The following is a 14,499-nucleotide window of genomic DNA, read 5'->3' on the forward strand; positions in this document are numbered from 1 at the left end:
AACAGTTTTTTGGAGAAAAAAAATCTTTCGAGATCCAGCTATTCTAAAATAATTTGTAGTTATTTTAGAATAGCTGGATCTCGAAAGATCTTTTTTTTGGTGGTGGTGGTGGTCTGCCAGAATTTGACCTTTACAAATGTAAACACAAACTGAGGAGGGACTGTGCTTTATCTAGACAGGCTCTACTAATGACCGGTGGAATAAGTGACCCTTTGCCACTTCAGTAGTTCATTTCAAGCACTTTGCCCTCAATCCTCATTCAGTTATACATTTGATTGATTATGCATCTATCATTGTTGCTGATGAACTAAGTCTAATCCAGTGGAAAACATTGATATATTGAAGGTTGGGTGGGACTATTTGGAAGAAGATGTGTTGTAGAATTTGTGATGCAAAGTTAGACAAGTTTGTGGCACAACAGCAATTATGTTTTTTAGGATATATTTTCAAATCATTGCAAAGTGGACTTTAGTGGCTTGATATTTAGGATGAGAATTCAATCTGTAGTAGTTTCAGGTATGCTTGGTGATCTTTTTTGAGAGTAGGAGCAATTTGGTCGTCCTGAGAGGATGCAATCTATTGTCTGCAACTAGTGTTGAAATGTCTCCTGAATCATTTTCCTCTGCATATAATCTTACTTTCAAAACAATTGTTCTTTTGATTGGCCACTGCAGTTATTGGTGGGCTCTGCATTTGAAATACCAATGAAATGTTTCAGCAACCTAGTGAAATCCAAGCCAAGGCCTGTGATTGATGATGAGGCTCATAAAATACATCTCTCAACTAAACTGGAAACATTTAAGAAAGAAAAGGAAATTTAGCCAAACTGTTGTAGTGCAGTCTTGAAGAACATAATTTATCTTAATAGGTGGTTCCAGGTAGAGAGACCTTTCTAATAGATTTGTGTTGATTCCTAGGAGTTGAATACTGACCAGCCATTCTGCTGCTGTTTAAACCTTTTGTTTCTGCTCTTTTTCAAATGTTATTTTGTATCTGTTTCTGGTTTGTCTCACCTAATATGAAACTGTACAATGGTGGTCACGTTTTATCCTGTGAATTGTTTAACATTGTACTTTCATGTTTGATTGATCAATTTAGCTGCCATGTTTCTTTTTGTAGGTCTTTTGAGGGAAGGAATAAGTGCTGTGCATTTGTGTTCTTTGTCAGGGGTGTGAGGGCAGCGAAGTGTCCCCAAACCAATGGGAAATAAGTGCGCGAGACAGGAGTTTAAGGAGTACTGCAGACAAGGAAGGAAAGGCAACAACTAGACAGGCAACAAAGGCAGTAAACAGAAAGGGTCAGCATATATAAACAAGACAAACAAGTTAGGTGCCCAGTTGAAGTTTACGCAGAAAAGGGTTGGCGTAAACTGTAGCCTTCTGAGCTGGTAGTTATTACAGGACTCACTCTGAATGCTAAGGAAAGGAGCAGCAGGGGGGGTCTGGACCTTAAGGCACAAACAATGTAACCATACCTACAAGACTGAAGTCTGTACAGGTCCAGCAGGAACGGAACAGTGACTGCCCCCTGAAACAGGAACCAACACACTGTTAACAAATATGGCACAATGGACAAGACTGAGAAGTGACAAAGGAAAGGGACAGAGATTGCCTGGCAGGAAAAACTGCAGCCAAACTCTGAACAAGGGAATTACTCAAGCAGAAGTGAGGATGAGAACAATAACAGAAATATCCAGGCAACGAACAGGACATCATAGTGAGCAAGGTTCAGGACAGAGAACGGGAAGAAAGAGCACAAGCAAGAAGACAAGAATCAAAGTGCAAAGGTACAGGAGATTGGAACTGCAGAGTAGAAACTAAGGACTGGAATCAAGGAACAGCAGACTGAACTATAGATCAGGAACATGACAACCCAGGACTGAAATTCTACTAGTAAACCCAGAACTGAACACAGATTAATAAGGAACTGTAATTCTTGACTGCAATAACAAGGGCAGGACTTCATACAGAAAACAAGTAAACTCATTACTGGAATCTAGAAAGCTAAAGCCAGCTAAAATGGACTATGGGCACAGAGCAAGGAACTGTAGGCAGCAAACAAGCAAATTGGCAGTAGAGAGCAAGGGACGGCAGGCAAGGAACAGAGGTAGCAAAGGACGGCAGGCAGAGAACAGAGGTCTTCAGACAGAGGAACAGGGGAACTTCAGGCAGTGGGTACATGGTTGCAGGGCAGGGGGAACAAAGCTGCAGACAGAGGGCACTGGAGAAGGTGCTGGAAACAGCAGCCACAGGATAGAGCAGAAATCCAAGGTCCAAACCACAAGAGTCTGGCTGCGAACTCAGTGGAAGAGCCCTATGCTCCTGTATGCAGCTACTTAAATACTGACCCACCCTGTGCTGATTCAGGCTCGTTGGCAGCACCTGAAGCACATCTGCTGCCTTCCTCTCTCGACCTGGGAAAGTGAAAACTGCTCTGATCTCTAGTGCTTCTGGGGATAGTAGTTCTAAAACTACTGCATAGTAATAGCCAAGTAATGGGAACTGACAAAAGGTGCATTATGGGATATGTACTTTGTGAAATTAAATAGGCAAGTTCCAAAGTGTTGCAAAAGGGAATGTAAAGACAGACATATGAATATGTATTATCCATGGATGATTATGTTGATGAATTTCGAGTCTCATTTAGTCCACATTGGGTGCCACTTGGTGTTTCAGTGGCATGGACATGACATTTGGTTGCTTCTTTTCTTTGTAATTCATGTTCTCATTAATGCCATCTAAAAATGATTTTCCTTAAAAACCTTTATTATTTCTAATTCTTTTTGTGACATAAATGTCTATCGGCAAACAGGCTATGACAAGGTTAGTAATCAGACCTTGTCAGGAGGGGCGAGGAACCCTTCTCAGCCAGGGTGGGAGGCTCATCAGGGTGGAAGCCAGAGTTAGTCTTCCCCCAAAGGAGAGCGGTAGGATGCAGCCCCAAATCCTGTCCCACTTTCCATCGGGACGCCTCGAGGTGAGTGCAGCACACGCAAGACCCTTCTGGGCCCTGATCCTGACCCCATCCAGTCCCTCTAGAGGTCCCCTGCACCCGCGTGCACGGTAGCTTGCCCCGGCCCTCGCGCTCTCTCTCCCCCTCCCGACCCGCCTCCCAGTCCGCCCCCGCCCCTGATTGGCCAACCGATTTCCTCGGAGAAACTAGGCCTCTGCAACTCACCTCGAGCGCCACTTTCCATCGGGACGCCTCGAGGTGAGTGCAGCACACGCAAGACCCTGCTGGGCCCTGATCCTGACCCCATCCAGTTCCTCTAGAGGTCCCCTGCACCCGCGTGCACGGTAGCTTGCCCCGGCCCTCGCGCTCTCTCTCCCCCTCCCGACCCGCCTCCCAGTCCGCCCCCGCCCCTGATTGGCCAACCGATTTCCTCGGAGAAACTAGGCCTCTGCAACTCACCTCGAGCGCCACTTTCCATCGGGACGCCTCGAGGTGAGTGCAGCACACGCAAGACCCTTCTGGGCCCTGATCCTGACCCCATCCAGTCCCTCTAGAGGTCCCCTGCACCCGCGTGCACGGTAGCTTGCCCCGGCCCTCGCGCTCTCTCTCCCCCTCCCGACCCGCCTCCCAGTCCGCCCCCGCCCCTGATTGGCCAACCGATTTCCTCGGAGAAACTAGGCCTCTGCAACTCACCTCGAGCGCCACTTTCCATCGGGACGCCTCGAGGTGAGTGCAGCACACGCAAGACCCTTCTGGGCCCTGATCCTGACCCCATCCAGTCCCTCTAGAGGTCCCCTGCACCCGCGTGCACGGTAGCTTGCCCCGGCCCTCGCGCTCTCTCTCCCCCTCCCGACCCGCCTCCCAGTCCGCCCCCGCCCCTGATTGGCCAACCGATTTCCTCGGAGAAACTAGGCCTCTGCAACTCACCTCGAGCGCCACTTTCCATCGGAACGCCTCGAGGTGAGTGCAGCACACGCAAGACCCTGCTGGGCCCTGATCCTGACCCCATCCAGTCCCTCTAGAGGTCCCCTGCACCCGCGTGCACGGTAGCTTGCCCCGGCCCTCGCGCTCTCTCTCCCCCTCCCGACCCGCCTCCCAGTCCGCCCCCGCCCCTGATTGGCCAACCGATTTCCTCGGAGAAACTAGGCCTCTGCAACTCACCTCGAGCGCCACTTTCCATCGGGACGCCTCGAGGTGAGTGCAGCACACGCAAGACCCTTCTGGGCCCTGATCCTGACCCCATCCAGTCCCTCTAGAGGTCCCCTGCACCCGCGTGCACGGTAGCTTGCCCCGGCCCTCGCGCTCTCTCTCCCCCTCCCGACCCGCCTCCCAGTCCGCCCCCGCCCCTGATTGGCCAACCGATTTCCTCGGAGAAACTAGGCCTCTGCAACTCACCTCGAGCGCCACTTTCCATCGGGACGCCTCGAGGTGAGTGCAGCACACGCAAGACCCTTCTGGGCCCTGATCCTGACCCCATCCAGTCCCTCTAGAGGTCCCCTGCACCCACGTGCACGGTAGCTTGCCCCGGCCCTCGCGCTCTCTCTCCCCCTCCCGACCCGCCTCCCAGTCCGCCCCCGCCCCTGATTGGCCAACCGATTTCCTCGGAGAAACTAGGCCTCTGCAACTCACCTCGAGCGCCACTTTCCATCGGGACGCCTCGAGGTGAGTGCAGCACACGCAAGACCCTTCTGAGCCCTGATCCTGACCCCATCCAGTCCCTCTAGAGGTCCCCTGCACCCGCGTGCACGGTAGCTTGCCCCGGCCCTCGCGCTCTCTCTCCCCCTCCCGACCCGCCTCCCAGTCCGCCCCCGCCCCTGATTGGCCCTGACGAGAAGATCTGCACTCATTACCAGTCCCTCCTGGGCAGCCCTCTGCCTGGCAGCCCATCAGCTAAGGACCTGAAGCAAAGGACGGCTCCTACAGAGACGGCTCCAGGTTGTATCTGCAGGTATCAGCAGGAGAAGCAAGAAGCCAACATCAAGTAAGTGTGGAAAGGGCGGGGCCAGAAGCAATTACTTCAGGCCATACTACCCTACCACTCAACTAACAAAGCATCGCCACTGTAAATTCCCTATATTTGCATTCTGAAACTCTGCCCTCATTATGTGAAATTTGCATTTGGAAGTTGTACCCAATAACCTATAAGTGTATTTAGAAATTGTGCCCAATAGCCTCTCTCTGAACTGCGCCCTTTAGCCTCTCTAAGGAAAATTGCATTTTGAACCGTTCCCAATTGCATTCAGGAGTGGCGCCCAATAGCCTCTCTGAGGCAAATTGCATTTAGAAGCGATCCCAATTTGCATTTGATATTTGTGCCCATTAGCCTCTCTAAGGAAAATTGCATTTAGAAGTGTTCCCAATTGCATTAAGGAGTTGAGCCCAATAGCCTCTCTGAGGCAAATTGCATTTAGAAGTGTTCCCAATTGCATTTGATATTGCGCCCATTAGCCTCTCTAAGGAAAATTGCATTTAGAAGTGTTCCCAATTGCATTAAGGAGTTGCGCCCAATAGCCTCTCTGAGGCAAATTGCATTTAGAAAGTGTTAGCAAGTGCATTCAGTAGTGTGCCCAACAGTATTTAATAGTGCTCCCAATTGCATTCAGGAGTTGCGCCCAATAGCCTCTCTGAGGCAAATTGCATTTAGAAGCGATCCCAATTGCATTTGATATTGTTGCGCCCAATAGCCTCGCTGAGAAAGTTGAATTTAGAATTGTTCCCACCTGCATTTAGAAGTGTACCCAATTGCATTTAGAAGCGTACCCAATTGTATTTAGAAGTGTACCCAATTGCACTTAGAAGTCTACCCAATTGCATTTAGAACTGTTCCCACTTGCATTTAGAAGTGTACCCACTAGCATTTAGAATTGTTCCCACTTGCATTTAGAAGTGTACCCAATTGCATTTAGAAGTTGCGCCCAATAGCCTCTCTGCGAAAGTTGAATTTAGAAGTGTACCCAATTGCATTTAGAATTGTTCCCACTTGCATTTAGAAGTGTACCCACTTGCATTTAGAATTGTTCCCACTTGCATTTAGAAGTGTACCCAATTGCATTTAGAAGTTGCGCCCAATAGCCTCTCTGCGAAAGTTGAATTTAGAAGTGTACCCAATTGCATTTAGAATTGTTCCCACTTGCATTTAGAAGTGTACCCACTTGCATTTAGAATTGTTCCCACTTGCATTTAGAAGTGTACCCAATTGCATTTAGAAGTTGCGCCCAATAGCCTCTCTGAGAAGGTTGAATTTAGAATTGTTCCCACTTGCAATTAGATGCTGCCCCCAATAGCCTCTGTGAGAAGGTTGAATTTAGAAGTGTACCCAATTGCATTTAGAAGTGTACCCAATTGCATTTAGAAGGTGCGCCCAATAGCCTCTCTGAGAAGGTTGAATTTAGAATTGTTCCCACTTGCATTTAGAAGTTGCCCCCAATAGCCTCTGTGAGAAGGTTGAATTTAGAATTGTTCCCACTTACATTTAGAAGTGTACCCAATTGCATTTAGAAGTTGCCCCCAATAGCCTCTGTGAGAAGGTTGAATTTAGAATTGTTCCCACTTTCATTTAGAAGTGTACCCAATTGCATTTAGAAGTTGCCCCCAATAGCCTCTGTGAGAAGGTTGAATTTAGAAGTGTACCCAATTGCAATTAGAAGTGTACCCAACTGCATTTTGAAGTGTATCCAATTGCATTTAGAAATGTACCCAATTGCATTTAGAAGGTGCGCCCAATAGCCTCTCTGATAAGGTTGAATTTAGAATTGTTCCCACTTGCATTTAGAAGTGTACCCAATTGCATTTAGAAGTTGCGCCCAATAGCCTCTCTGCGAAAGCTGAATTTAGAATTGTTCCCACTTACATTTAGAAGTATACCCAATTGCATTTGAAGTTGCACCCAATAGCCTCTCTGAGAAAGTTTAATTTAGAATTGTCCCCACTTGCATTTAGAAGTATACCCAATTGCATTTGAAGTTGCACCCAATAGCCTCTCTGAGAAAGTTTAATTTAGAAGTGTACCCACTTGCATTTAGAAGTGTACCCAATTGCATTTAGAAGTGTACCCAATTGCATTTAGAAGCTGCGCCCAATAGCCTCTCTGAGAAAGTTGAATTTAGAAGTGTACCCAATTGCATTTGAAGTTGCACCCAATAGCCTCTCTGAGAAAGTTAAATTTAGAATTTGTTCCCACTTGCATTTAGAAGCGTACCCAATTGCACTTAGAAAAACATACATCATACCACACCCCACGCTTACTCTCTCCCTTACACCACCACTCAACTAGAACACAGAGATACTATGACACCATTCGGTATAACTGTTCTCATATCTACATCTCCCGCTCACTCCACATCACTCTAAATAAACATTGCTGGTTTCACACCCCCCAGCCAGGCGTTCTCCTCAGGCCTAACGCAGCCACACTCGTTCTGGATAAAGCCGGCCAGAGCGAACACATACTCCTGATCTCTCAATCACCACACCTACCGCTAAGAAGCAGCTACCACTTGAACTCTGCACCAGCTGCACACATACCTGGTGCGCACACGCACCTTTTTGGACTCTCTCTACTGACCCGAACTTCAGTTCCCAAGGGCGTTCAACCTACCAGCGCCTTCAGACCATACCAATGGTATATAAGGCGCTATATAAATGCAAAATAACAATAACAATAACATAAATGTCTATCGGCAAACAGGCTATGACAAGGTTAGTAATCAGACCTTGTCAGGAGGGGCGAGGAACCCTTCTCAGCCAGGGTGGGAGGCTCATCAGGGTGGAAGCCAGAGTTAGTCTTCCCCCAAAGGAGAGCGGTAGGATGCAGCCCCAAATCCTGTCCCCTCCCCAAGTGGCTGCTTATATATCGGCAGTACCAGCTTGCTTGACTCACTTGAGCCTGCTAAACACAACCCTGCCTAGGGGTTTGGGAAAGCGGGACCCCACTGAGAGGGACTCCCCTTTAGGGGACAAGGACTCCCATTCCTATGGGGGAACTCCATATACCCAAGCTATTATCAGCCTACATAGGAGTAAGAAATACTGACAATAACTTAGTGTTTGGCTCAAGGTAATGCTGAACTTTCCACATGGTTGACAATCTGTGGTAAACAATACGCCCCTTTTGAATATCGGATCAAGAATAAAGGGTCAACAACCCGTCAATGGAGGATGATAAACCCATCGCTGAGGCGAGCCTCATATGTGAAAACATCAGAAAGAGGCAGATCCACGCAGAGCAGGCTGCAGCACTGAAAGTAGCGGACGCCTGAGGGAAATGGCGTCCACCAGGCAAGGACATGTGCTGGGCCTGAGAGGCTGAGGTCTGACCACGTACAGGATGTGGTGGGCCCTGAACCCACAAAACAGACGTAGAGTCCATGGACGAAGGTAGAACTGGGTCCTCCGCTCTAAGACCGAGAGCCAACAACAGTGAGAGAGAGAGCAGAGATGAGCGGAATGCGAAGATCGCTAGCATCTAGTGCAGAACAGCGGCAAGCTATGGAGAACGCTGCTGTCGCTTGTGAGACTGACCCTCACTGGCGAAAGCACTGCAGTACAGCAGATACGTGGGTTGCCCACGTCGGAGGGAGGAGAAGAGAAGAACGAACGAGCAGGGAAAAGTGAAGGACTGCCCTGTCCCCATTCAAGGTTCGCAGGGACCTGAGAAGAGAGAGAGCATGAGACAAGGAGAAGGGTCATGGGAGCCCGAAACTCCTGAGCAGCACAAACCTCCAGAAGGGTCACAGGGACCCCCGAAAGCTAAGAGAGCCAGAAGGAGAGAGGGGTCACAGGTACCCTAAAGAACTAAGTGAGCTATTGGGACAGGGGAATCCAAAGCAGAGTGAAAAGCAGATACCATGGGAGCACAGAGGTCTCCCACAGTTGGTCCAAGTGGGGAGCGATCAACCAAGCTGGTGGAAAGGTATCAGGGAAATATCCCTCCACCTAAAGATATTTGACTTTTGTTTTTCCAGGAACTTGAGACTTTTTGTTCGATCTTTGGGGAACTTTGAGGAACTTTTGATATACTGACAAAAACTGTGTTCTTTGAGTAGAACTGTTATTTACTTCTAACCATTGGATACAGGCCCAGGAGAGATGCCTGAGACAACCAGAGATACCTTTGTGAAGAACGAAGAGTACAGGGCACTCAACTTGTTTTCTTTTATGCTTTGCCAAGTGGTAGTGCCGGTTTAGTAAAATGCTTTGGACCAAGTTCTATTTTGTTTTGGACTATAGACAATCACCTTTGTTTAGTTTGGAAGGGAACTCCCTTTTAGTGATAGGGTTAGTGAAGCGTTTTCTTTTAATGTATATAAATCGACATTAAAACATGTCCTCTGGTCTGAGTCTTCCTTGTGGCTTGCCACAGTACTCGGAAGCAAAGCAGCAACCACTCAACACAACTTTACCTACCTTAGGGGAAGCTGTGCCGTGGTCCACCCAAAATGAACTTGGACTTTTTGCACTACGGATCGCCATTGCTGCATCATGACCGGCACACACTGAGGAAAGGGGCAGTGCTTAGCCCACTATTTATAATTTCATCTGTTTATAATGCCTGTGGGTTGGGGAAGACAGGGCCATAGTCCCAATGAGAGAAGCTGGTGACAGTGAAAGTTCTAATAGGAAGCAGGACATTTTGGGTTGTTTAAGTGAAGTCAGAGCAGGTGGTGGTGGTAGACCAAGAGCCATTGAGGAAGGAAGGTGGACAGGAGTGTGGTGGCAAATAAAAAAAAAAGGTGAGATGCTGTGTAGTGAGTATGTCTGCAAGATAGCTGAGATTGCTTGAGGCAGTGTAGAGAGTGAGTGGAAACTGTGTAAGGGTGAAAGTTGTGACGTATGAGGTGTGGAGGAGGGAGCAGTAGTGTGGAGGGGGAGTAATAGCATTGAGGATGGAATTAACAGTGAGTAGTTGGAGGGGTACGATATATAGAGGGGCAAGTAAGAGATGAGGTGGGTGGAGTTGGGAGAAGTACATTGAGAGATAGGGAGAGGAACATCAGGGATTGAGAGAAAGGAGATGGACTGTCAAAAAGGCACAACCCTATAATCCTGTTTACAACTAATAACCTTGATAGTATAGGGCCAGCGTAGAGCCTAGAGAGAGCTTAGATAGATAAGGCAGTCGCCTTTAGGCCGTTACCATCAGCAAGATAGAACTAGACAGTAGGGAGAAACAATCAATGTATAGTAACCCGGGAAGTAAAGATGCCTGGGTTAGGGAGGATCTGGTGTATTATAGATGTAAGAGTGAGGGGTGGTCCCTAGCATCCTGCCTAAGGAAAAAAACAACTCTCAACCCTTTCTCAGAGAGTTGAAGCTTTCTGAGAGCCATTTGTTTTGTTTTTGTAATTTGAAATACAAATAAATATAACCGACTTGTAATTTATGTCGGCACATTTCAGTATCTCTTCTACCGTAACAATGCCCCCCCTCAACCCCGCTCCCCTCCAAGCTGTCCCCCCTTGGTGATTCCAGCCTTATTAATCCAGTGACATGTAAATACAATTTTAGTCCAACTGGTGTGGCTAAACAATGTTTCCATTAATATTATGCAGCCCTGCAATTGGTTGTCTCCAAAATAAGAAATTGTCATCAGTGTATCAACCCTATAATGATGAAGTTGAGGAATTTTAGGGGGGTAGGTGCTGCACAATTAATCAGTATGCACTGATGTGAAACGCTGCGTTCTTTTGAATGGTTGTGGCTGCTCATTGGGCCAGGCACATGTATTGTTGCTTATTTACTGCCTGAAACCTCCATTCCAAGATTGATTGTAAATCTTATACGGTGTAAGCAGTTTCAATTTTCCTTTATTCCAAATCGATTCATTTGTTTTCCTCCCTGTGCATTTGATTTAACACAATATTTGCATCTTCAGTTTGAAACCAAGCCAATACCTTTTTAGTCTTGTCCACTTTCCATGTGTGTATTCATTTTATTTTATTGTTTTAGGATGTGCCTAGTACGCATGAAACAGGAAGGACGAGCAGGAAAATACATGTGTCGATATATAGTTCATTCTATGTGGGAAGACGTTGAGCAACGTGGAAAGGTTATGGGGGTGAGTTGGCCTCTCTGATGTTCACCATGATGCACTTTAGTTGTGTTTAACATGTATTTAAATAAATAAGGGGATATATTTTTATATTTTTGTTACTCTGGCGCTTATGTTTATTAGCGTGCTGTAAATTTGCTCCACAAGTTTTATTCCGATGTTACATTTCTTGAGGCAAAATATTTAGGTCATATGAATGATTACTATTCTATTGATAACTAGGTTTTGCTCTGAGGAGGGTAAACGCAACTGTTTACAACCTATATTTATTGGCTAATTAAAATCTAAATAAAGTTGATCTAGACTTTCTTTTGTCACAAACGTAGAAGGCAATCATCTTTTTTAGGCTCGGATTGGATCTATAATGTGTCACAATAAGGCTGGTGGGACCCACAGAAGGCAGGGACACCAAGGATGTTCTTTACAAAACTTTATTCATTCTCTAGCAAATACAGTATGATGTCTAATCCCATAAGGGAACAGAAAGTCTTGGGTCACACTTCATAATAGAACTCTCTGGGCCTGCCAGTCAGGGTTTGGTGCTCGCTGACTGTTAACAAGTACAAGTTGAAGTCCTTTCAGCTGTGCCATCAAAGTAGAACTGTCTTTACCCTGGTTCAACTCTTTGGCAAAAAAATGTCAGCAGGGGGTGCTTTGCGTCCATTCCTGTCGACTCAATGTCCCTTGGAGGCCTCCGTCTCCATGTCAACGTCACTGAAGATATATGTAGCACGCGCAGCGCCTGTTGGCTTCAGTTCTGTTTTTCTGCACTTACGCTCGGATACAGTACGCTTCCTTCCTTGAGAGGAAAATCTTTGATAATTTCATCGAGTACATTCTTTAATTCTTCAAGTGAATTTGTGAAGAATGGCTTTGTCTTCGGCGTCTTCCACTCCCAAGTCGGGTTTCAAGAAATGCTGTGACTGCGGTGCGAGGATGTCCGTTACGGACCCCCATAGGATTTGTCTCTGGTGTCTGAGGTCGACTCATCCGGCATCGGTGTGTGAGGACTGCCTGTCCATGATGGCCAAAGCCCTGAGAGAGCGTAGAGGGAAGCTTGCGGCAGGTAGGACCCCAAACTCCCCTTCGACTCCTTGCACAAGTCGAGAACAGTTTATCCTAGTCACAAAAAGAACAAAGGTTCTTGATCACGTACTGCTATCTGAATAGTAACATAATATGGGGAGGTGACTTCAACTGTACGCTAAACCCTCTCCTCTCAGAAACTCCTAGACTCCTTTCGCCCTAGTGGATGCTTGGAGAGCTCTTCATATGGACACCAGACACTACTCGGCACCACATGCAGTGCACACAAGAAAAAATTACTTCTTCATAGGACGGTAACTAGCTCACCTCATCACACATGCTCAGTATAAAGGTAGAGTTTTGTCGGATCACGCCCGGCTCAGTCTGCAATGGCAATATGTGTACCCTAGAGCTCCGATCCCTACGTGTCGACTCAGAAGCGAATCACTGTAACACCCTCCATTCTGTGATTACATCAAAGATGGTATCACTGATTATGTGTCGTATAATAAGGGAAGAGTACCTAGTGCAGGGACCTTGTGGGAGACCTTGAAGGTAGTGATCAGAGGAATGCCATAGCAGGATCAAACGGCATCCAAGTTAGTATTAACATGGATTTGTCCTCCGCAGAGGAAAGCTTGAGACAATTAGATCCGTCTCAAGTGCAGCTACCGGACAGGAATGCAAGGGTCTTTGAACTAAAACAAAAATGCGTGGAATGTTAGGAGTGACTGGGTAAACACAGTTTCGCTAAATATACTGAGATGCAACACTTGGAAGGGGATAGATCTGGCCGCCTGCTGGCATGGCTGTACAGAAATGTGGATAAACGGGGCCCCATACACTCGATATACATGAAACGATGGGATTAGTGCCATACCCAGACCGCGTCAATGACGTTCTTCTGGAATTTTACCAAAACCTTTATCAAGAAGGACCCCAGACACCAAGGGCCCATTTAGAGGAAGTGCTGGACGAGGATAGTACTCCCAGTGTTTTGTCAGGAGGCGAGGGATAGCTTAGAAGCACCTATCTCCCTGGAAGATTTACAAAGCACGATTGTAACCCTGCCGACGGGGAAGACACCGGGATCAAACGAGCACCCCAGTGAAATTCTATAAGGAATATGTCCAAGAATTGGCCCCTCACTTGCTTAGCACCTTCAATGAGTCCTATGCAGTGGGGGCTCTCCCATTGAGCTTGATGGAATCCATCATTATACCAACACTTAAGCCCCACAAGCCTCCAGAGGAGTGTAGCTCTTAGAGGCCTCTCTCAATGCTTAATCAAGATACTCACATCTATACTTGCAAACCGGATGAAAAAAGTGATACATAACCTGGGGCTGCCAAATCAAACGGTCTATATACAAGGACGAAGCATGTCCTGGAATCTGAGATGATTGCATCACGTGATAGATAGCACAGCACCCTGGGACATACTGTGCGCCATAGCCCCATTGGACGCAGTTGAAGCGTTTGATTCTGTAAGATCGGACTGGCTTTACGCAACTCTTCGTAGGTTTGGGTTTGGGCAGACATATATTAAGTGGGTACAGCTAGTGTAAACTAGAGCGATTGCTAGGGTCAAAACAGGCAAATACATCTCTGAAGCGTGAGAACTGGAGAAGGGGACGAGACAGGGTTTGCCCGTTGTCGCCACTACTTTACGTTCTAGCCATGAAACCTATTGCCTATTATCTCAGGGTGGAATACATGGGGCGGGCATTGAAATAGACGGGACCAGACATCTGAAATCCCTGTTTGCGGATGATACATTGTTATATATTGAAAACCCTGAAGATAACTTGGAAATGCTACTGGAAGCGATGGCACTCATCGCGAAATTGTCGGGGTTACAATTAGCATGGACAAGTCAGCTTTGATTCCCCTAGTGGGACTGTGTAAATTAGATGCAGGGGCGCTGCCTGTCCTTGCTCTATAGTGGAAAGTGTCCACGTTCAGGTATCTGGGAGTCGACGTGTATCATGACCCAGCAGTGGTGCATGCACAGAACATGCTGAGGACCTTGGAGGGGGTTAAGAATTCTATGACGTTCTGGGCCAGACTACCCCTTTCGCTGATGGGAAGGGCAACTCTGTTGATGATGGTAGTGCAGGCCAGGTTGCTGCACTTTTTTGTAAACATTCCGTTCTACATAGCTATATCATTGTTTAAAACTTTGGATAGTATTTGTTCCTGTGGCAAAACAGACAGAATCGAATAGCGTTATCGCTACTGAACAGGCCGCATGCAGAGGGTGGCATTATGGTCCCGCAGTTCGAACTATACCACGTAGCAGGGCAGGTACAGTTTGTGGTGGATTGGTTGGCAGATGACCCTACCCCAGACACATTGATGGTGCAGGCCATGGGGTTGCGCTATTACCTGAAAGAATTGGTGTGGACCAGGAAATCCCGGGCCGGCCGTTGGAAGCACCTAGTGTCCCTAGGGGTTAAAATGTGGGACAGA

The 14,499-nt window shown here is 47.1% G+C and overlaps 1 protein-coding gene across 4 annotated transcripts in view; it reads left to right on the forward strand.

The window, feature by feature from the left end:
* Nucleotides 1-14,499, forward strand: part of UQCC1 (ubiquinol-cytochrome c reductase complex assembly factor 1) — a 999,068-nt gene that overhangs the window by 590,190 nt on the left and 394,379 nt on the right. For all 4 annotated transcript variants that reach the window (XM_069652211.1, XM_069652212.1, XM_069652210.1 and 1 more), the window contains one exon: nucleotides 10,900-11,008. In XM_069652211.1, the coding sequence (XP_069508312.1) occupies nucleotides 10,900-11,008 (109 nt within the window). The remainder of the gene's footprint in view (nucleotides 1-10,899; nucleotides 11,009-14,499) is intronic.

Source organism: Ambystoma mexicanum, chromosome 3p, assembly GCF_040938575.1.
Source record: "Ambystoma mexicanum isolate Mex_15411 chromosome 3p, UKY_AmexF1_1, whole genome shotgun sequence".
NCBI classification, from domain to species: domain Eukaryota; kingdom Metazoa; phylum Chordata; class Amphibia; order Caudata; family Ambystomatidae; genus Ambystoma; species Ambystoma mexicanum.